This window comes from Hakea prostrata, chromosome 7 (assembly GCF_041222555.1).
Source record: "Hakea prostrata isolate BN-2017 chromosome 7, UWA_Hpros_2, whole genome shotgun sequence".
Classification (NCBI taxonomy): Eukaryota; Viridiplantae; Streptophyta; class Magnoliopsida; order Proteales; family Proteaceae; genus Hakea; species Hakea prostrata.
Window position 1 is genome coordinate 647,981 of NC_142606.1, and position 22,453 is coordinate 670,433.

A 22,453-nucleotide genomic window follows, 5' to 3' on the forward strand; every position below is an offset into this window, starting at 1 on the left:
GAATTATAGTTACTCCTTCTACTTCAGAACTTGTTGGAAGTGTGAATGATGCTAGCTAGTACAAAGATATAGCATGGTATGTATGACAATGATCAACAACGGGACAGCTTGAAAAGTATTTCAAAAGTTATTTAACAATAAAGTAAATAATAATTCATATTGACGTAAATGACATAAATAAAATGTGGTTAATTTCAAAATGGACTAAAAACCTAAACGGTAGTTCGTATGGATGATAAATGACGTAAAACGATCAAGGTCTCACCTAATAAATGAATTTGACTTCAATTTCCATCAAGGCCCTCCCACCAAAGGGATATGAGATTTGCATGAGAAACCCATGCATATGATTTCAGTTAAACACATCGCTGCAGCTATTTGTAAGATTCTTTGTGTTGTTCATCGCTGTCACAGTTGAAATGCTATGATACATGTAGCAAAACCAAAATACTGCAACACTAATCCAATAAAAAGTAAGGTGTGGTACTTGTAATCATGCAAAGTTCATGGCTTTGGTGTCCCGTGTCTCGATAAGAAACTTAGGGAAAAGTTGATACAAGAGCTTTTGTATAGCTAACAGGGGAGGAAAAGTGTTCAGCCCAAACCCAGAACACCACAGCCCACAGATGGGAAGCGGTGTCTGGCATAATGCATGGTATGATGAAACGTGTTACATGAGAAGACTCTACCATGATGATTCCAACTTCACGCCAGTGAAGACTCTACTATGATGATAACTCACAAGTCACAAGGGGTCTATATCCTTTTTGTCTTCTTTTCGTTTTGTTTAATGTGTATCATATCATTTTGTTTTTTTGTTTTCTTTTTTTCAATCTATTTTGTTTTAGATGATGTACATACAGTTCATTTTGAGTTTGATTAACTTTTACATTTGATCCAAAATCCGATAGCAACTTTCATGAAATGATGTTTTTCGTTCAGTATATGTTAATTTTGCTGGGTTGCTTTGATAACACTAATGGTGTTGCTCTTCGACTGCAACTAGCAACCCGTTCGGGCTGTTCAGACCAAGTGGTGGTACTGGTACCTCCTTTCTGTCTCTCTAGAGTTGCAAAGATGGAGCACAATGGGGTTTTGAGATTGACAAATAAAACCATAGTGGTTTGATTGGTCGTATGTTCTACCCTAATCCCATCAATTAAGTTCAAGAACTCCATCTGCGGAACAGCCTTCTCCTTCTCCAACTCCTATGCTTCCGCAGTCTACTTTAGCAATGAAGATTCTACAAACCAGATTCTTAATCATTAGAGAATAGGGTTTCTTAGATGCTACCCTTCGGAAGGAAAAATAGGATATGGTACACCATTTGAAAACAAAAATCATCAATTGAATATGGAATAAGTCATTAGAGAAGGGCATTCCAAATATTTTCCCCTTAGTTATATCTAAGGGTATAATTGTCTTTTCATTTTAATACTAACAAATTAAACTTTATAAAATTAAACACATATTTATTTTGAGAGTGACTCCCATATAATTATTTAAATTGTGTAAATTAACATTACGGTGGCAACCACCCACGTAAAGGTGGTAAGCTCAAAGAATTTATGGGTTTGAACTTCCATTCCTCCACATAACTTTTTTTTCGCAGTCCACCTGACACTGACGATGTTATTGCTTTCCTTTGCAAGTGAGTTTTTCATTTTTGGCCTTTTTTTTTTTTCACTCTTTTCCGAGAAGGAAAGCCTTCTTTTAATTTATTTAAATATTTTATTTATTCATACATACAAATGAAAAACAAACAAACTCAAATAAACTAAAAGAAGAAAAAGGGACTGGTAAAATCTTGTTGAAAACCTTATTCCTACAAGACACTAGAACCAATAAACTTGGTGAGACCAAAGGTGATAACCATGGCCAACCAGCCACCAAGCAGCACCCTCACACACGACTTCGTTACAGGGCCCTTCCCTAACACAGCCCCCACTGCTCCAAACACCAACAAAGCCAAGCTTGACACACCCACAACCACACCCAACCTCACCTTATACTCCTTTATGAACGATGCTGCTAGCAGTGGCATCATGGCTCCTGTGGAGAACGCAAGCGCAGATGCTGTGGCTGCTTGTAGTGGATTAGGCAAACTTTCTTTCTGCTTCTCTTCATTAATATTGCTCTCTCTTTCACCTGCTCTTTGCTTCTCCCTCTTAATCTGAGCCATCTCAATGTCTAACTGCGAGTAAACAGATACGAATTCTCCTATTGCCATACTACAAGCACCGGCCACCAGCCCTGCAAAACCAGAAATGATCATGGCTTTGCTCTCTTGTCTGACAGCTCCAACACCCATCATCAACGATGCAGTAGAGACCAGCCCATCATTTGCTCCGAGAACAGCAGCTCGAAGCCATTGAGCCCTTTGCAAGTAATTGAATTCCTCCATGGGTTCTTCTTCTCTCATCTGTCTCTCCACATCATCGACGACAGAGATGGCAAGTTTAGCTTCGACTACTGCCATGGAGTAATAAAGGAAACAAAGAGAAGTAGAAAAATGTGATACGAAGAAGAAGAAGAAGCTAAAGAATGGAGTGTGCGTAACACACGCCTTGAACGAGGGTATTTATCATGAAATTGGGGAACTAGCTTGAGACTGTGAAAACAGTGATCCACAGTCATCCGCACAATGGGGTTTAAATTATTTTATTGGCTCCAATGTGTTGTTCTTCAGTGGAATGGAGCAATGGGGTCAGGCTGAAATAACCTTATTTATAAACCTATTTAGAATGATAAACAGGGATTGTTAGTTTGGTGTCTTTCAACATCAATACTCTGTTCTTTTCTTTCTTTTTTCTACCCTGAAAAAAGATGTAATTTCTTTCAATCCTTTCTCCAGGTGTGAGCTCTTAATTTCTGGATGTACCATGCCATTTTGCATGGCGAAGGAGATGATGCACAGATGTATCATGTGAGGTTGGGTGGTCGTTTTGTCTTCTACAGTATTTCAGGCATGCATGCATGGAGTTAAAAACTTAAAATCTGGCAAAGAAAATTATTCTCCTTTTATCATGGAGAAAAGTTTTATGTTAGAATAATTTTTCCCTTTGAGTACGTAACTTCTACTTTTGCTTTAATCAGAAAAGAGAAAGAAAAAAAGGGGTATTTTCAATCTTTTGATAAAGGAAAATTTTAATTCTTAAAGCCAAATATTATCTAAAGCTCAAAGAATACACACCTTGTTTAATGACTAATTTATTTCACTTTTTTCAAATATTTTGTTTTCTAATTAAAAATAAAGAATTTGAATGAAAGTAGAAAGTGTAAGGAGATATAGGGTTGGGAACCAACCTGTGCACCATTGGGTGAGCTCCAATGTGACAAAAAAAATGTTCCATTTACTTTGGCCTAGCAAAGTGAACGCTTAGCCAGCACTCACATTTCTTGTGTTGTTTTATGCTCAACCCATTTTGGTTTGATTGAATCAATTATCACCATCAGAATCCTACCCATAAAAGAAAAAGATTCTAAATTTTTTTTTTTTAAATATCACCATCAGAGATTGTGGGTTTTAAAGGCGGACATGATCATATGTTCCACCAAATGATAGGTCCAGAGTTGGCACTGTTCTTGATTTTGTGCTTAAAGTTGCCTTATTATTTCTATGATTATAGTTTTTTTGTTTGATGATAATAATCTGTTTAATCTCTACAATTAATTGTGGTTTTTTTATTTTTTTTATTTTTATATGTTTATATTTGTTGGCTGTGATGATTAATAAAAACAACCTTGTTAAAATTATTGGGCCGGGTTACGGTTTAAGATTTTAAAATCAGAGATTTCAAATTAGAGAGCGGGCGATAAAATACCGTTTGGTTAACCTGAATTTTCAGAATGAAATTTATAAATTCATTTTGAAAAAACATTTATGGAGACATTATTCAATTGTTTAATATTTTTATAGTAGAGTTGAAATCTCGTTTCCGTCTACCCTGGACACGTTCGGTGTAAAATGTGAATTCGGTTTCTAAATCTAGAGTTCACACACCAAACGGTATAAATCTCCCATTTGTAAATCCAGGGATTTGAAATCTCTGGATTCATGTAACCAAACAGGCCCTAAGTGATTTTTTGAGATTAATATTTATATATAAATAATATATTAATCAAATCCTCACATTGTAGTAGGAAGAACCATCTCTATGTAGTCGAGAAGAAAAGCCCGACACCAAGAAATGGACAACTATTAATTTATAGGAGCATAAAAATATTGCTAATATAAACTATGACATACATTAGCTCCCAGGCATGTTTTCCATATATGTTATTTACATTCACTAATAAATTTTTTTTAATCATACTTTCTCCAAAAATAATGGAAATATACTAATAAAAAAAACGATGTGAAGATTTTTTTTCTTTTCTTTCTTGCCCTCTTTTCCTTTTTGGATTAGTGGATTGTTTGATTTAAGGGATTAGCAATATGGGTGGGCCCATGCATTACTATGTTGAACACTATGAGTAGCTAAGGAAGATGGTTTGCTGAATAGGAGAGCACTTGGTAGTAAGTGATGAGAGAGTAAGATAAGAAATGTTTGTTAAATGGAAAGGAGTGTGGATTCCACAAGAATGCCACCAATAACCAGTCCAGCTTATCCAATTGTAATTCCCCCATAAGGTCTTGGTTGCTTTTTCAGTCATTGCTTTCCGACATCGATCCACTCAAATCTTATAATCATCAGGTGATTTTATTTCTTACTTACCAAATGAAGTAAAATAGTAAATCAAGGAAGACATTAAAGGTTTTTGATTAAAGAAAAACAAAATTGCATTGATCGATGGAGGTGATGAGTCATAGAGCCTTCTTTAATTCATCTCTCTGCAAGTGTCTAATGAACTATGGATCAGAATTAGAAGTTTTTATCTTATTCATACTTTGTTTGGTTCTTTCTTCCCAGCATGCTTCAACTCCCTTCCTAAAGTTTTATTCTGAGAGAATTTTATTTTAATCTGAGAACACTACTTGTCATATGAGTATGCTAATAGTATATTAGATCTATTATGGAATTGTTTTCTTTCTGTTAAAATGAAAATCTGCCCCACCCCCAAGGTTCATGCATCGACACTTTAATTTTTGGTAAGGTCGATGCATCAATGGATGCTTGAGAAAGTTTTTTCTTTTGTTGGATAGGATGTTTCAGAAAGTTGCAAGTATTCTCAACGATGAGAAGAATGTTTGTAGACTTAAAGTAGAACAACAATGGTCCAATGCCTTTCGACTCAGTTTCATTTTCTATTTTTGGATCAACAATACGAAATTGCTTCAATCATGTGCATAACGGTCAAATAAAATTTCAATCTCGACCATTGAAGCAAGGTCCACAACAATGGTCTAGTGCCTTTCAACTCATTTCTATTATCTATTTTTGGGTCAACAACTGAGAAAACTTTCAACCCGTTTGAAAAGCTTTGAAGAATTGAATGGATTCAAACAAAGAACCCATCAGACATGTTGTCGTGACCAGATATCAAAATGGCTCATCTCATGGAAAGACATTTAAACCCTCACCTCCCTGCAGGTTGCCTTTTGTCATTTTGTACTAAAAATATTTCTCTCGTTATCCATCCATTTGGGTCTTTCACTTGTAACTATATGTTGTCTCTTAACAAGAATTCAAAGGGGGTTGTAATCTTCTTCTTTCTCGTAGTAAAACACTATATTTGCTAAGGACCATGAATCCAACTTAGTTGAGGTGAACCCACAAGAAAGTGCCTCTTTGAGTCATACCAATTGTTGCCTCTTCAAAAAGAAGTGTTGGTTTCAACCACTATAACAGCTTTGCCTTGACTAATAATTTCAGTTTTGGTTAAGGGAATTGATCTCTTTCCCATAACCAAATTCTTAATGCATGCGAAATCAATGCAAAAAACAAAGCAGAATCCTATTGTAACTCTACCTCTCATTTTGTGGTTTTCTATTGCAATCTTGCTTCTCATCGTGTAGTTTTCAATTGTAACTCTAATCTTAAACATTTATTCATCACTATTTTAAATAAATAAATTCTCCTCTAGTGCATTAATAGGGGGTTTACCACCATAGAATAGGTCTTGAATGTTCACCAAGTACGCAAAAGTCTCATAGATCAATAGATCAATCGAATTAAAAATCCATGACATAAGATGATTATCATTGGTCAACCATTCAATAAATTTTGGATCAGTTGACTTAGGAATTTTAACAATGCCATCTATATGGTAAAAACAAAAGATATTTGGTCATTCTGAAAATATCAAGAGAGTAGGAGAAGTAATAATTCACATTTTCTAAAAAATTAGTGGTAGAACTATTGAAAAAGTAATAGAAGTAAATGCAAAAACTTTTGAGAAAATTTAAAGAGTAAATACAGAACAAGTATAAGAGAGACAGAAATTCTCCTAATTTTTTCTTGCCTGCTATTTGGTCGCTTTTCACATCGTGGCTCAGTGAGTCTTTCCCTGTGACCTCGGTTGGTTCTCAATAAATTACTTTCTCACGCGCCACCCCTAAAAAAAAAAATTAACCCAAAGTGCTAAGCATGATTAATTCATCAAAACTCAAAAAGGAATGGATAGAATTATTATCTTCTGACGGGCTCTCTTTTTATGGTAAAATTCCGGGTGGGCTGTCACAATCTTTTTCTTAATGATCCACCCCCCCCCCCCCCCGCCCCCAAAAGATAGGATTTTGCTTTAGTTCAGTGCATTCAATTAACGGTTGAACCGTTAAGCGATACAATTTGAGCTGTCAGATCAAGATTTTGATCTCGACAAAATCTTAACCTTTGATTTTCAATGGTTCAGATTTCGTCGGATCGAAATCTCGATCTAACGGCAGAAACAAATGCTTAACAGTTCATCGTCATTAATGACGCTAAACCCAAGCAAAATCCCACACAATAACCTTTTTTTTTTTGTTGGTTTCTTTGTCATTGAGTCTATGACACATCTCATCCACCAAATGTGGGTGCCGCACGTTTAGTACATCTCATTCCTTTTTTCACAAAAAGAAAAACAACATAAAAATATTAGATCAGGTTCTATTTCACTTTGTCAGGCCTAAGTTGAGGATTCGGGTGGGGTTGCAGACTTTAAATTGGATAATATAATTTGATCCTAATTAGGTTTCAAATCAAGCATAATTTAATTTAGATAAAAGGAATTAAAAAGATTAACAACAGATTGAAGTTAAAATTGAAAGACATGAGAGCAGCTGATCGGGAGACAAGGAACAAATCCTCTACACATCAGGATAGAAGATTTGGACTTTTTATCTAACGCAATAAATTTGAACAAGGCTTATTACTGTTATTGTTGTTTCAAGTAATCAGAGATCGTTGATCTTAACATGCGAAAGGATAACATCAACAATAAAAGCCCTTGCCTTGTAAATGTAGAAGCCAACAACATTCAAAGAAACAGGAAAAGAATAACTTAAGTTCACTTCTACTCCAATTCAAACTTATGATTTGTCTGCTTTGTGGTTGCTGCCTATCTCAGTATGATTAAGTTGAAGACTAACCATCTCAATTCGCTGTGAGGTTGCTATAAGGTTATTCTTTTTTCATTTTCATTTAACAATTTGCTCATGTTGGCTCCAAAAATAGAGGCATGAAATTTTTTTCCCCAGCTACAATTTCTACCATTTGTTTTGGTGATCTTTGAAATTCTGGCTGCTAATGGTAAAAGTTCATTGGATTGGCTAAATCTCAAATTTGGAGGTTCATTATATTAGGCTTTGTCTTCTTTCATTTTCAAACTTAGGAAGAAAACCAGAAATTTCCTTCATTCCAGGAAACTCAAATTTAAATTAAGCCTTTCTACATGACTACATGCATCCTCACACCAAATCAACAGCACTGTTGTTGACTGCCTGCTGGGAATATGAATTCTGAAGAGTAGAATGAGATTGTCTACATAAACTTCTGTAATCAATTGAAATTTGCCAAACGGTAAAACAGGGGATTGAAAATTTGGACAAGAGCCATAATGCAGTGCAATGCACCTTCACAAGATCCCCAGAGAAGCAGATTCAGTAAAATCTAAACTGTAGTATCTTATCATCTTTCAAAAAAGTGGCTGCCTCCCGACTATCAAATATGTTTCAGCAAACAGAAACAGAATTCAGAGGAATAAAATGCGAGAATATGCATCGACACTTTGATGATAAGAAAAACCCTCAATATCAACAATATGTAAATCAATATCCATGACTACGTCATCACCCATACCTGCTTTGAGTAATTCTTCTAGCCCAGTCGCACAAAGATCTTTGGTCCTATACAGCCCCTAGACTTTTTGGTTCTGTGAACCAAAGGGAATGATGACTTTGGGTTGTACAAAGTCTAAAACCAAGTGAATCAATGTCTGCCCCTACAAAATTATCATCATCAAACTAGTATCACCAACATGTAAATCAGTAATCATGGGGACACTATAACCTACAATGACCACATGTTTAACTGTTTAGAAAGCGCTTGTGAGTATGACAAGGAAAAACAAAAAGGAGGGTTGTCCATCAGTCTGTCCAAATATTGCAGTATATTGATTCACCGAGTGCAGCAAAGCAAAACTACAATGAAAGAGGGCGCATTATGAAGAATCAGTCCAACATTATTCTTTACCCATAAAAATTCCAAAGATATGCTAAAATGTGTCTAGCATGAAGGAGACATGTTTTATACAACAAAACCAAGAGATACTGCAGCCCCCAACTATACACATCATGCTAAAGACTTACAGGGCAATACATATGTAAAAATATGCCACATCAAAAGCTTAAAGAGATTGTTAGGCAGTACTAGACACAGGCAACTGATTGTACTTTCTCTACAGGAATTTGTCAATGCTGGCAGTCAGCGACTTTTAGGAACAACACCCATAACTGAATCTTTCTTCTCACCATCCCTAAAAGATCATGATGGTTGGAATGCTTCGAATACCATATTGAGTAGCCACTGGGTGACACTCATAAGTGTTCAATTTATAGCATTTCATCTTTCTACTGTATTTTTTTTTTTTAACTGGTCCAAAATAGATTGCTGATCCTAGAAAAAGAGTATAATGCTCTGTACATTTGACCCTCTCCAAACCCTGCCACATGTGTGCACTGGGTACAGCTTCTTCTTTCCTACTAAAGCCCAAAAGCAAGCATCATGTAGCTTTGCCTGTGGGCCTGTGGCTGCATAAGCTGGCTATAAGTAGCTAACCAAATCCTCTAGCATCTTTCTGATCAACTCTCCAATTTGTCTATAGGTTTACTTGAAGACATTTTCTTCAGTAGTTGTTGCCATATTAACACTCAAGGGATTTTGTCCTAGGGTTTTTCTAGGTCAATAGATACCATATTGAGATCCTTCTTGCAATCTGCAATCCAACCATAAGTTTTTTAGTTAGGTAAATAGCTTCATTGGGACCTTCCTGCCATAAGAACAAAATAGTTCTCCTTAGGTTATTGAAATCACAATCACAAGCTTCTTACTATTATAAAGATTCTAGTCCTATGTTCAGTATACATTAAATGGCTATTCCCCTAAACTGTCAGGTAAGCAAGAGTCCAAGTAGGTTTTGCAAATCATTTGGGAACCTAAGATGGTTTAAAAATTCAAGATCCATAATAATTAACAAGGGAAAAAGAAAAAGAAAAAAAGGAGGATGAAAACCATGTCAATTAAGGTTCAAACAGCAGAAACCTAACCATTGATCAGCTGTCTCCCAAGACTCCGACACAATCCGTCCTGCTTTAGTAGCATTCCTGCACTCTATGAGACTACAGTTGCAGATGAACAACTCAGATGATGGGAGTGGGCCTTTAAGCCCCTGAATTTATGGGGTTGCAACACCTCTATTTGCCCAAAACAAATTTTCCAATACACATGCATTATGGTGTGAAAATCCGTCTACACTGAGAATCCATGGACCACCAAGTGGGAGGAGGTTCAGTCTGATTCTCTTTTCCTGATGAGTATGAGAACCAAAACTAAAAAGAAGAAAAGTGTATAGAGTTGTGAACCTCTGCCTTAATTTGGTTAAGCAATTAGGACCTCCAGTGTCCAATTCCTATAGTGTAAACCAACGTCTGGTTCTTGTCAATACCAAAAAACTGACTAGTGAAGTTATGAGTGAGGTCGAAATCTCAACTATTACCAGTTTTGCTACTGTGCAGAGCTTGGTCTCTCTGCAGGGAGTGCGACCCGTGCAGACACATAGGCACAAAGAGAATATATGTGATGTAGGACAGCCTAGGACCAGGGTGTTCTACAAGACAAAGGATCCTAAATCATGAAAGGAGGGGGTTGTGGAAGAGCAAATCAGATTTAAGCATCCAATCCACAAGTCTAGGCAGAAGGGGGCCGGGGCATTACATTTAAGGAAATAAAGAAACTCAGACAAGACATAATATAACCAACTTTATTCCATATAAGTGTGAATTACAACCAATGTAGAAAGACAAAGAAAACTCACATTCCCAAACCCAAATCAAATAATATATAACCAAGCACCAAGTAGGAATTAACAAGGAGTAACAAATATGTAACCAGCAGCCTTAGGTAATAATCAATCAATCACCATGGAAACAATACTGTAACAAATGGAAGGTGAAGATGAACAGCAACGTAAACAAGTATTAGGAGAACAAAAATTACAGAAAAAAATTCTGCCAGTATGGTAGAACAGTAAGAAAAGAGTGCCCAAAAAAGGAGAAGAAAATAAATAATGGCAGCAAGTGGGACTTCTGTGAGGCTATGCAGAAGAATCCATATGCACCCAGTTTATGAAATAGTTGCCATACCTGTTCTTTTTGGTTCACTGTTGGTTTTTCTTTGAGCATTGAACTTATGCAACCCCTATTACTTCAACTCACCTCTCCTCTTCCTCGGTGCTCAGCCAGCATAACCCATGGCTCCAGGGACTTCAGCTCCTAGCACAATCACCAGCATTACCATCAAAGCAAACTACAAGAATACATCCAAGAGAATATAGCAATGGTAGAAAGGAGGCAAGCCAATTGCTTCCAGCAACCTCAGAACTTACAAATGGTCCCTTACTGTCACATGAGCTCCATATTGTATCCAGTTAAAAGTCCATTCTGATCAAGAAACACCCCTCTGGCAATGCTTTTGAACATTTTAAAACTTATATCAGCTACATCAGTATCAGGCTGCACTAGGGCTTTGTTTCAGCCAAAATGCTTCTGTGAAACTACAATGTCTGATCAAATAGACAGCATTGTTAAGGCTCTGTTCAACATCCAATCACATCTGAAATGGAATCTACCATTTTTCGTCAGCAGCATCCCTGGGGAGCAGAGGAGCTGGTTCAAGCGCCGTTCAATCTACTAGTCAACCCTTGTTCCTCTCTCCATCTCTGCAGCTCACTTTTAAGAACAGGATAGCGATGCTGAAATCATTTTAAAATCCTTGAAGTTGGTTACCGGTGCAAGTATTGATTTGAAATGGAGAAGCTGACAATTCCCCAAAATTACACGGCACAATATTATTGCCTAAAGCAGCAGAGATTTGGACTATTGCTACACCATAGAATAAGCAGGGCAAAAAACCCCAAATGCTAAGAGTTAACGCACCACAACAGAGAAACATAGGGAAGAATAGCTAGCAATGATAAAGTGGGTTAAAGTTATCAAAAAGCAAACCGCCCTCTTCCCACCATAACCAAAATGAAAGCAAAAATTAACAAGAAATACGAAAACCGGCCAGCTTGAATCAGTCATCAACAAAACATTATACCACATTTTAGTGTAACTTATAATTGTACATTATTTCAACAAACACAATCAGAAGGGAGTTCTCAATTTCCAGAAAAGGTTTTAAATGTAGTTATCATGAACTACATTTGAGAAGTCTTTCTACGTACTTCCCAAGTATATCCACCTCCAGGTTAACCTTCTGCCCAGCTTTCTTCAAAGGAATAACAATGTTCTGCTGAGTGTAAGCAACCAACATGAAATTAAAGCATTGTTCCTCGCCAAAAACAGAGACTACTGTCAAGCTAGCACCATCCACGGTTATATACCCTTTGGGAACAACGTACTTGAGCAATTCCGGAGTCGTCTTCACCTTCACCCACAACGAGTCCCCTTCAGGCTCCATGGAGACGATCTCTCCTGTGTTATCAACATGACCCTGAACGAAATGCCCACCCATTCTTGTTGATGGCTGAAGGGCTCTCTCCAAATTGACAAGCGACCCAGTGGTGAGCTCAATCAAGGAAGTCTTTCTCAGGGTCTCTGGTGCAAGGCCGACCGAGAAGTGTGGAGCATCCTTATCGAATTCCGTCACTGTGAGGCAAGTTCCGTTGACAGCAATGCTGTCACCAAGCTTGACGTCCTCAAGAACTGTTTTTGCTGCAATCTTCATCTCGAATCCACCGTTTTCCACGAAACCCAGTTGCTTGATTTCACCCATCTCTTCAACAATCCCTGTGAAGAGGGACTGGATCCGGTTGTAACGAAAGTAGTCATGATCACGACGACGTCTGTATTGGATTGGCGATTTTGATTTCCTGAAGCTAGTTAAGAATAGACTGGAAGACGAAGATAACAATTTGGAATCGAACCCAAGTTGGGATCTCAAAGACAACAACTGGGGTTTTGGAACAAGGCTCCGTAGAGGTGAAGCTGAAGTTGATACAGACAAGAAGGAAGAGGAGACAGACATAGTTTTGATGCTAAAGCCAAGAGTTTTTCAACGGGAAGGGGAGAAGAAACTAGGGCTCGTGCCGGTGCTCTTCGACCCTTTTATTGTAGCGGTAACGGCCGTGAAAAATTACATTGGCTAGACGTCCCAAATTTGATTTAACCACCCCCGGCCCCACCAAGGTTCGAAAAATTGCCATGTATCGCCGGTGATTGGCGACACCACCGTAGTGATATGTCGGACGACACTAAAACTCGATCTCTAAATTTGAAGGGTATTTGGGATCTTAATCTGAATTTTGTTGTATGGTCTAACTTGAGGTCAATAAATACACTTAAAGTGTTGTTTTGACTAAAACATCGCCAAAACTAATGTATATAATTGACACATACCTAACTGCATGCGAGGAAAATTGAAAATTTGAAAAAATTGTCGCTTGATCGACACAAACAATGAAATAATCGGTGATAACAAAGTAAGATGTATTCTTAAACATCGAAGATCGTAGCAAAATAAGAGTAAAGTACAAGAAACATGAGAGAGAAGTGACATTTGCAACATATAAGCGATATATGGTCTACCTCGTGTTAGAGGGGGTGTCGTGTCCCCAGGCCTTAACTCCGACATGACGATATACCAAGCTTCGATAATATATCTCCAACACTTCAAATCATGCATGCGACCGAGGATCCTGCAAGAGGTCCATTTTAGAAAATTCCAAACCAACACAGATTTTTTTTTTTTCTTTGGTAAAAAAATAATATTTAATTAATAAAATGAAACTTGTAGAAACAATTCCCGCCGGGTTCATTTCAGAAAATTTCGAAATGAGAATTGCATTATCCAATCTGAACCGCAGTTTGAAGTTTGAACTATCAAAAAGTAGAACTTCCATTGCCAGGGGAAAACTCATGAGAATTACATTACCCACTTTTATTTTTTATTATTTTTAGTTTTTTAAGTAAACCACACCTCATTCAAACGAAGCGTGGTACCATTTTTAATTTAATCTCATGACATTTGTCGATACAAAAATTAAGATGGCATTTGTCCAAAAAAAACATTAGTATGGTATTATTATCAGGTGATGCTTTTTTTTTTTTAGCGACTTTTTCTTGTATTTGAAGGGGAAAATCTCTCCTCTTCAGCCAAATTTGAATTTTTAAGTTTATTATTTATGAGGTGTTAGTTTTTTTATTTTTGTCAACTAAACTATTTTTTCTTTTTAATTTTTTACAATATCTCTTTTCAACAAATAAATAATATTCTAATTGACCAAATGAGATGATGTTATCTTCCACTATCACCAACAACCAGATTAAATGAGGTCCCTTCTCTATCTCGTGAATGGATGGACCGGTTCACCTTATCCTGTTTAAACTTGTCCGCCTACTAATTTTTCACATAGTTGCCTAGTATATATGTATACTTTTGTGCACAGCAGATGATGATTTTACAAATAAATTATTCTCATATAATTAGGACTATGTGTTTATGAAACTTAAAATGAGGTCCCAACAAGTAAAAGCTATTATTTCGGGCCAAACATGCTAAAGCCTAACAACAACAATTTATTTATTCATTTTGTCGGTGAAAAAAGAAAAGATACAATAGTTACAATGTTCGGACTTGATGTTCAAAGTTTTAAGTTCAACCTATACAAGCATTAGCCTTGATTATTAGTGCAAACACTAACCCAGTCAAATAGCACATACCTATCCAATGTGAGAAACAAAGGAATGTGAAAGATTCAAACATGAGACATAGACTAGATAAAATCATGGGAATATCCACAATTGGATCAATATCACACAATACATGTCAATGAAGAACACGTATATAATTCAACACATAGCTATAGGCTTTTCATTTGAAGTCGGACTCCTTGAAGGTTGTGAATCTTTTGGACCCTGGATGCATGGATCCAGGAAGATTTGATAGACTAATAGATGAGATTGGCCTCGTGCTTGATGGTGTGGATTGCATTAGGTGTTGTCAAGTGGGACTTGACACAAACAAGGCTGCCGATTGGATGTCTAAAGTGACATTTAGTCCTGAGTGTTTTTCGATGTTTATTTAGAATGCTCTATTAGATTTGGAGGAGATTCTTATGGCAGATTGTATTTATTGTTGTTTTTAATGCTCTTCCTGGGTCATTGACCCCGTTTAGTGTAACCACCAAAAAAAAAATAAAATCCTATAGCCTCAATAGTACAGTGAGAAAAGAAAAAGAAAAAAGAAAAAAAGATATAACATTGAATTGGGTCAAATACACAGTACAATTAGATTGTGGATCATCTCCCTTGACGGGAGAACAAGTGTTCTTTGACGGCATTACAACCAAAAACCATGTGGGGCCGACAAGTAAAAAATAAAAAAATAATTTTAAAAAATAAACCTCATCACCCGAATCATGTGGGTCCACCTGTAATTATTCGTGGTCAACCGCCGACTGTGAGCAACACCCATCGGAGGAGACTGATCTGGACTTGTACAACTGGGCCCGTATCATCTACAACCCTGCCTCTTCTCTGTGTCGGATACGTTTCAGGGAGTAACGGAAGAGTGGCGGAACTCCCCCGTCTCAGTTTCAATACACCGAAATAATTTTCTTTTATTTTTCAGAAACAAGAAAACCAGGAATACAGGCCGCAACTAGTCACCTACACCTAACCGTTGCATATGCGAATACTTGAAGAAACAAAGAGAAAAAGAAAGAGAATGCGATCAAGAAATGCAGAAGATAAGCACAAATGATGCAGATCTGGAGTCGACGAGCGTTTCTGATTATTATGAGTATGCTTCTTTGTTTCGATCCTCTGTTTACAGATTCCAGAAAACTTGCCTAGATGGATGTAGTCACGTAGAGTCAAACAAGGAAAATGATTATTCATAGTTGTCGACTTGTCGTTGCCATAGGAGGAGCTTCTTAATTTAGTAATCCTACAATATCTAAATTGAATTACACAAAAAAGCCTTGATCGTTGAGAAAGAAGCAGATTCTGAGGAATGAGAGGATCTCTCGATCTCTAATCTCATAGATCAGCGCCGAGCTTTGGCAGTTGTTGAAGTAGGAACACCAGTTCAAAGCGAAAATAGAGACCGTGGAAGTGGAGGTGTGATAATTCAAGCTCCATTATCGTGAAAGATTCCTGCAAGCTTGTATCTCCATTATCGAGATTTCGAATCGTTCAACTTCAAACTTCAAAGATATTTTAGTTTTAGAATTTTAGGTGCCGCAGTGTCGCTGCGTCATCGTCCATGTGTCAAATCATGATTGGGACAGTACGAAACTTGTTCCCCAGGCTTCAGCGCTGCTGTTTAGGTAATGGGTCCCAGTGAGTCGTCCGCTCCTCCACTTAACTGACTATCTCTTTCAACGTTACTTCCATGTGGAGTTCGAGGAGAATAGAGAAAATAAGGAAGGAAATTCAACGTCTCTCGCACACTCTGTATCTCAAGCTTTCAATGCCTCCGTTGATTAACAAAGCCTATCAAATCTTCAAACAAAGACCCTCACTGTCGCCAGAAACCCTCGACGAGAAAATCGCACCCTCACCAAAAGCATGGAATCCCAGTTCACCCGCAGAGCCACCGGAAACGTTTTCCCTGGGAGAGTAGACATCGATCAGATGCCTGAAACCCCGCAGCGGGGATCTCATCACCGGCGGGCCCAGTCGGAAACCGTCTTCCGATTCACCGACGACATCCTGTTCGATACTGATGTCGACTTCAACCTTTGCGCTCTCGATATGCCTTCTCTCTCTGAAGACAACAGCAATACCAACAGTGGCATCCCCATGAACATCGATTCCGCCAAATCTGATGATTCCACCGGCGACAAGAGCAAGCCCAAATTGGCCGGAAGTTCCCATTTCAGAAGCCTCTCCGTCGATGCTGATTTCTTCGAGGGTTTAGGGCTTCAACCGTCGCCGGTCGATGGTGGTAACGGTGGAGCTGAATTTGACAGGTTTGGCGGGAGGGGTGGAGCCCCTGAGAAGAGGATGCATAGGCATAGCAGTTCCATGGATGGGTCATTATCTTCCTTCGATATTGAGTCGGGTAGTGAGAGTATTAAGAAATCCATGGGACCTGACAAGCTCGCAGAGTTGGCCTTGATTGATCCTAAGAGAGCCAAAAGGTTTCGTCTTTCCCTAATAACTTCTGTTTGGGATGTTTATCGAGTTAGGTCGTTAGCAAAATCGAATTTTGCTTTTCCATTGTCTAATTTTATGGTTGCTCCATCAAAAGACTTTTTCTTTAGTTCAACTTTCGTTTGATTTTGATTGAGTGACCGTCTGCCAATATTCGTGGGAGCTCTCTGACTTAGGTCTATGTAATTATCGTGTTTGGTACTATTTTCTGGATAATTCTCGACTTCTAGTCCCTGGTATTTGATTTTCATTATGTTTTAGTTGGGTAGAGATGTTGGTTTGAATAGCATACCATATAGGAGTTCTAATACTATATCCATAGAATTCGGAGTTTGTTGAATTTTCTAATAGAATTATATTTTTACTGGTTGTACTTCAACTAAAGTTAGTTAGCTAGTGATGGTAATTCTATGAAGATTCTGAGCTTTGTTGGTGTCAATTGTTTCTTCTGTTAATCTGTTGTAGGATTCTTGCAAACCGACAGTCTGCAGCACGGTCAAAGGAGAGGAAGATTCGATATACTAGTGAACTCGAAAGGAAGGTGCAAACACTTCAGACTGAGGCAGCCACCCTTTCGGCACAAGTAACAATACTGCAGGTATCACATTAACTGGGTCTGCGCTTTTTCCTGTAAACTGAAAATAGAAAGAAAGATTAAAACGAGAAATAGATAAAACTCTAAAAATTGGATTTTTGTTCCCTGGTATATTATATATGCCTAATTTTTTGCCATAGTCAGGAGAGGCCTGTTGGAATTAGCTTTAGATGAGTTGCTAAGTTGCTAAACATGATAATGAGCTTTTGGTTATAGGAAAAAGAGATATTCTCTTTGATTGAGTTAGTTGCTGTTGTCAGGGGTTACTATCATTTCTTTCTCTTGGATTTGATTGCTGGAGTGTCAATTATTGATGGAACCAGTTGCTTTTGATGACCAGAAAATTAGAATGCAAGAGAGATAACTAAATTCTGTGATTTTTGGTAAGTGAACACCAAACTGAATGAACCAGTTTATAGGTTCATGAATTAGGGCTAAGAGTTCTTCAGGTAAAAAAAAGTAAATAGAGATGGCGACCTGTACACTGGTCATTGACCAAGTTAAAGATTTTAGGCCAAAAAGGGTGAGAGACCGAGTCCTGATGATATAGAGTGGACAAGTTCATGCACTCCAATCCTTGGATTCATAGCATAGATTGCAGATTAACAGCTCATTTGCTCTTACATTTTGATATTTGTGCCCTTTGATCATAAGTATGCTGTCTTGGATTATAAGGGGCCAACAGATGGCTAGTATTTTATGTTCTTTTCCTCTCCAAACCAATTCCAAAAAATCTCCAGCAGTTTCTCCTTTGTTTTTTGGGTGGGGTTTTGGGGCAGAAATTGGAACATGACTTGCAGAATTGTGATCATGAGTAAGGAGAAGCCCACGAGGTCAGAAAGTACCACACTGAAAGTCTATTTCCTAACATAGTAAATTCCTAGTTGCCCTTGTTTTGCAAGCTCATTTATTAGAAATTTGCGTCAAGAAAATATTATAGATGCTGGGTAACCTTAACATGTGTTTTTCCACGTTTAGGCTTACCTGGAGAAAATCCATAACCTCTTCTACAGTCAGCCCCTCCAAGGAAATAGACTTCAACATTCCAGAATGTTGCACCATAGTATATCTAAGGAATCAAAACATTCCCTGGCACAAATCTTTTCTGTTAAGGGCATTGAGACATCCTTGGGGCCCATGGAGAAGGAAGCTCATCTCAATGAATTATCTTTTTGTTTTTGAATGTATTTTCCTTTATTTCCTCCTTATTGTTCCATATTCCAATTATCGAAGGTCAACATGATGGCATATCTTTTTCCATTGGAAGTAAAATTTCCCACATCTATTGGCAATGTTTTCAATGGAAACCAGAAACCAAAGAGCCTTGGATTAGCTCCATTTCCATTGGATCTGAAACTAGGAAAATAGTTGATTGATTCTCTTTTCGTTGGGACTCATATGATGGGAGCATTCGGGAAATATCACGGTTTTTTTGGTTTCTTGTGAGGTGCGACTTACTGAGTTTCTAAATATTTTGCTCTTTTGACCAAAAAACTCAATTGTTTACCCCTTTGAAGTAGTAAGTTGATTAGGTGGTGGATTTTGGTGTTCTGTGGATGGGAGTGGCAATGCGGCTTTGATTAGGGCAGTCCCAGCAAGGCAGCAATACACCAGGATCCTCTATAGTCCACAGGACCAGTTCTGTCCATTTTTAAGCAAGGTTGTTTGTAGAGTTCAGGTATAACTTAGGAGATTGTTGGGGTTGCAGCTTTAGTGTTTGGCTTGACAAAGTAAGATGAAGAACTGATATAACATTGGACGACTCCTATAAAATTAGTGAGAAAAAACTACATCAGTGGGTAAGTTGGTTGTGTATAAGGGACTGCAGAATAGAAGGTGACTGCTATAGTGTGGTCTGATGGAGCATTTTGGTAAGATTGGCTATATTATCTGCTGTGTGTTCGGACCTTGGTAAATTTGTACGGGGATCCACTGGAGGATACTTGAGTTGTGATTCTACCTGTTCATTTCCCTTATCTCTCCCTCTTTTATTTATTTTTTTTGTGCGTGCATGTGAATGGGGATTTTCATCAATTCCACTGGTAAAACACCCCTGAAGACATTTTCTTTTTTATTTTTTTCCCTGGGGATGGGGATAGTAATGCCCACTAGGATGGATGAACTTTCCAAATTTACAACTTGCCTCTTCAGAAGCACTTGATCTGCATATGGGTAGTCATGTCATAAATTCACAGACCACATTAATTACATCAGAACGGAAGCATCCTACTACAGTTAAAAGTTTCTTCAATATGACTTTAAACCATGAGTTAATCCACATTAGTATTGGGTGGTCTGATGGGTATAGGATCTTCTACAAGATGGATCCACCCATGTCCACTATTTCTCACTACATGGCAACTAGAGAATCTACAAAGGTCACCTTCTTTGGTGAACGTTAACATTTTGATTTGGAACAATGACATCTTTATGAAATTAACCTCCAGGACAGAACCCCTGCTGAATGGCTGCTGTGTATGAACAATTAGTTTCTTGTTTGACTCAGGACTTAGTTGGAGGATGAGGTTAATAAATGTTTTGCTGATTTTGTAATAACAGAGAAATAAATAAACAAAATCTAAATGCTTTGCCTGATGAATTAACTGAAGTGTCCTGCATCATAGGACACTTCTACAACGATAACAACAATAAGTCTTGTCTCCCAACTAAATGGGGTTGGCTAGATTTTTTCCGGTGTCAGTTACCAACTTGACACACCAACCCTCCTCCTTTAACCAGGCTTGGGACTGGCAGCAAACACTGGCAGAGTTCACCATATGACACTTCTCTTTGAGCTTATTTTGAATGGTCGAAACTTCATTTATGTGACAATGGTGTCATTTGAAAGGTACTTGATTTACCTATTCAACAAGAATATATTAAGAAAATTTTGTTGTGAAGTTATTGCTGGCATGTTAATCTCTGATAGGGTTTTTTTAGAAGAAAATTTTGAAGTTTAATATATTAAGATTTCTACTTTAGTCTATTTATGTTATTGAATTGTTAGGAATAGGGTTGCACACTAAAGGGAGTTGGTATCTTATAGTTGGATTCATAATAGGAAGCTTCATTGAAGAGTCTCTTTCCAGTTGTTATATGCTTCTGCCTTAGAATCCAAATCCCATCTCATTCTATAATAGTATGTATACATGGCTGTGAGCAATTATCTTTGGTGTTAAATTGACGATTTTGAACAATATTGGTATTGCTTTGGTTACAAATCATGGTTGGTTTCTCTTTGTTTGTGTTCTTTAATGGTAATCTGGTTTCTCAGTTCTCTTTGCTTCTCTAATTTTCTTTCACCATTATTATTTGTTCCTATCCCTTGATTACATCTTCATACGTTCTGTTTCTAATGTTTTCTCATCTGAATCTATGGGGGCCATTATCTGCTGGCATTTCTGGGGTTTTAATCCCTTGACTACATCAGGGAAGTTGGCGTACATCTGTATCTGGGCAATTACCCTGTTCTTTAATTTTCTGGTTAGGTTGTTGCCATATGGCCTATGTTGTTTACTTCGATGTTTACATAGACACATCCTTTTTCCTAATAGTAATAGACACATGTCGGACATAAATGAGTGTGTTGTTTTAATGGTGCTTCACGTGATACTTTGGCTCTATGGACTAGTGATGGATTTGACAGGGGAGAAAAGTCTAAGCTTGCTTTCATTTTTTTTGCAGAGAGACACAACTGGTTTGACTGCTGAGAACAAAGAACTCAAACTGAGGTTGGAGGTTATGGAACAACAAGCACAGCTACGAGATGGTATGTGCATTGAAGAACACTGTGCTCTATTTTTAGGCTTTTAGCTGAGGGGTTCCTATTTGTCCTGGACAATTCCAGATTGACCTTTTATCTCTCTTTTTTTCTATTACACACAAGCGCAGTTAGCTTTGATGTAAATTGAAACTGGACATATTTTTTTGGTGCCTTCAGCTCTGAATGACACCTTGAGGGGGGAAGTGCAGCGGCTCCGAATAGCTGCTGGCCAAGTACCAATGGTCAATGGTAACTCCAACAGAGCACTGCCTCCCCAGTTCTTCCCTGCATCCCAGAACTTGGGTCATTTTGGCAACCATCCAACCCAACAGCAGTTCCGCTCTCAGAGTTCTAATGGTCAGACTCCAGGAGGACAGCCCCAACAGGATTTCCAGCCGAGGACCTAGGTGCATTATTGGTTCTGCAAATGTGGTGCCGAAAGTAACATTTTTATGACAGTATGGTAATAGTCAGAAGGTAAATTGTTGTTGGTTAGTTTTGTATATAAACTGTATATTAGTATATGTAAAGCTGCAGGCAGGGTTGTGAAGCGTATCTTAACATGGATCAGCCCCTTGCATTGTTTATGCATATAGTTATGCTTTCCATTAGACTGAATAATGTGGCAGATAATTAGATGAATAGATGAATATGTTAGTCCAATTTTCATTAGGAAAGACTGATTACCTTCCAGTTTAGTGTGTCATTATTCATTTCCTGTCGTGTATTTTACTTTAGATTGTTACGTCTACAAATTTGTGATTGCAAGGGCATATTTGTGCAGATTTCATTGAACTACGTTGTGTTTTAGCCCTGCCTCTCCTTAGTAGGAATAAATGCTCTCCTAAAGCTGCTACCCTCGGTTGACCGCACAAATCCTTCTTTGTTGTGCCATGTCCATCTTAAAGAACTGAGAAAGCGTATTGCTGCTGGGCCAAAAAAAAATGTTTTATTTATAGCCTTGCCATCGAGCAATGTTTGATGGCATCCGCTGGTTTACAGTGTAAAATCTTGCTTGTTTCATTACCAAGATAAGGAGTTGGCTATAGGCTGTTCGGTATGCTGGCTACTGCAGTTCTGTTTGGGACTATGTGAGTGACATGGTTGACATTGAGCAAAAAAGCGGCAGGTTTTTAATATGCAGGGGGACATGGGACATGGATTTTTACACCTTAGAAAATTTTCAGGTCCATTTCTAAGGATCATCCATTTCCTTCTAGAGAAAGGATATCCAAATGTTGAGATTAAATTAAGAATTTTCTTTTAAATCTTACTTTAACGTTTGGATTGGATG

General features: G+C 37.8%; 1 protein-coding gene and 3 pseudogenes across 1 annotated transcript; 1 reads left to right on the plus strand and 3 right to left on the minus strand.

The window, feature by feature from the left end:
- Positions 1-1,816: 1,816 nt before the first annotated feature.
- Positions 1,817-2,680, minus strand: LOC149008766 (vacuolar iron transporter homolog 4 pseudogene; annotated as a pseudogene).
- A 4,370-nt stretch (positions 2,681-7,050) lies between these two features.
- LOC149008767 (thioredoxin M2, chloroplastic pseudogene) lies at positions 7,051-9,148 on the minus strand (annotated as a pseudogene).
- A 45-nt stretch (positions 9,149-9,193) lies between these two features.
- On the minus strand, positions 9,194-12,765 carry LOC149008768 (riboflavin synthase pseudogene; annotated as a pseudogene).
- A 3,252-nt stretch (positions 12,766-16,017) lies between these two features.
- LOC149008769 (transcription factor VIP1-like) lies at positions 16,018-22,307 on the plus strand. Its single transcript, XM_089160430.1, has 4 exons — positions 16,018-16,788; positions 17,267-17,399; positions 21,081-21,165; positions 21,337-22,307. Exons 1-4 carry the CDS (start codon positions 16,214-16,216, stop codon positions 21,564-21,566), a joined length of 1,023 nt encoding a protein of 340 aa, XP_089016556.1. The 5' UTR covers positions 16,018-16,213; the 3' UTR covers positions 21,567-22,307.
- The last annotated feature ends 146 nt before the right edge of the window (positions 22,308-22,453 follow it).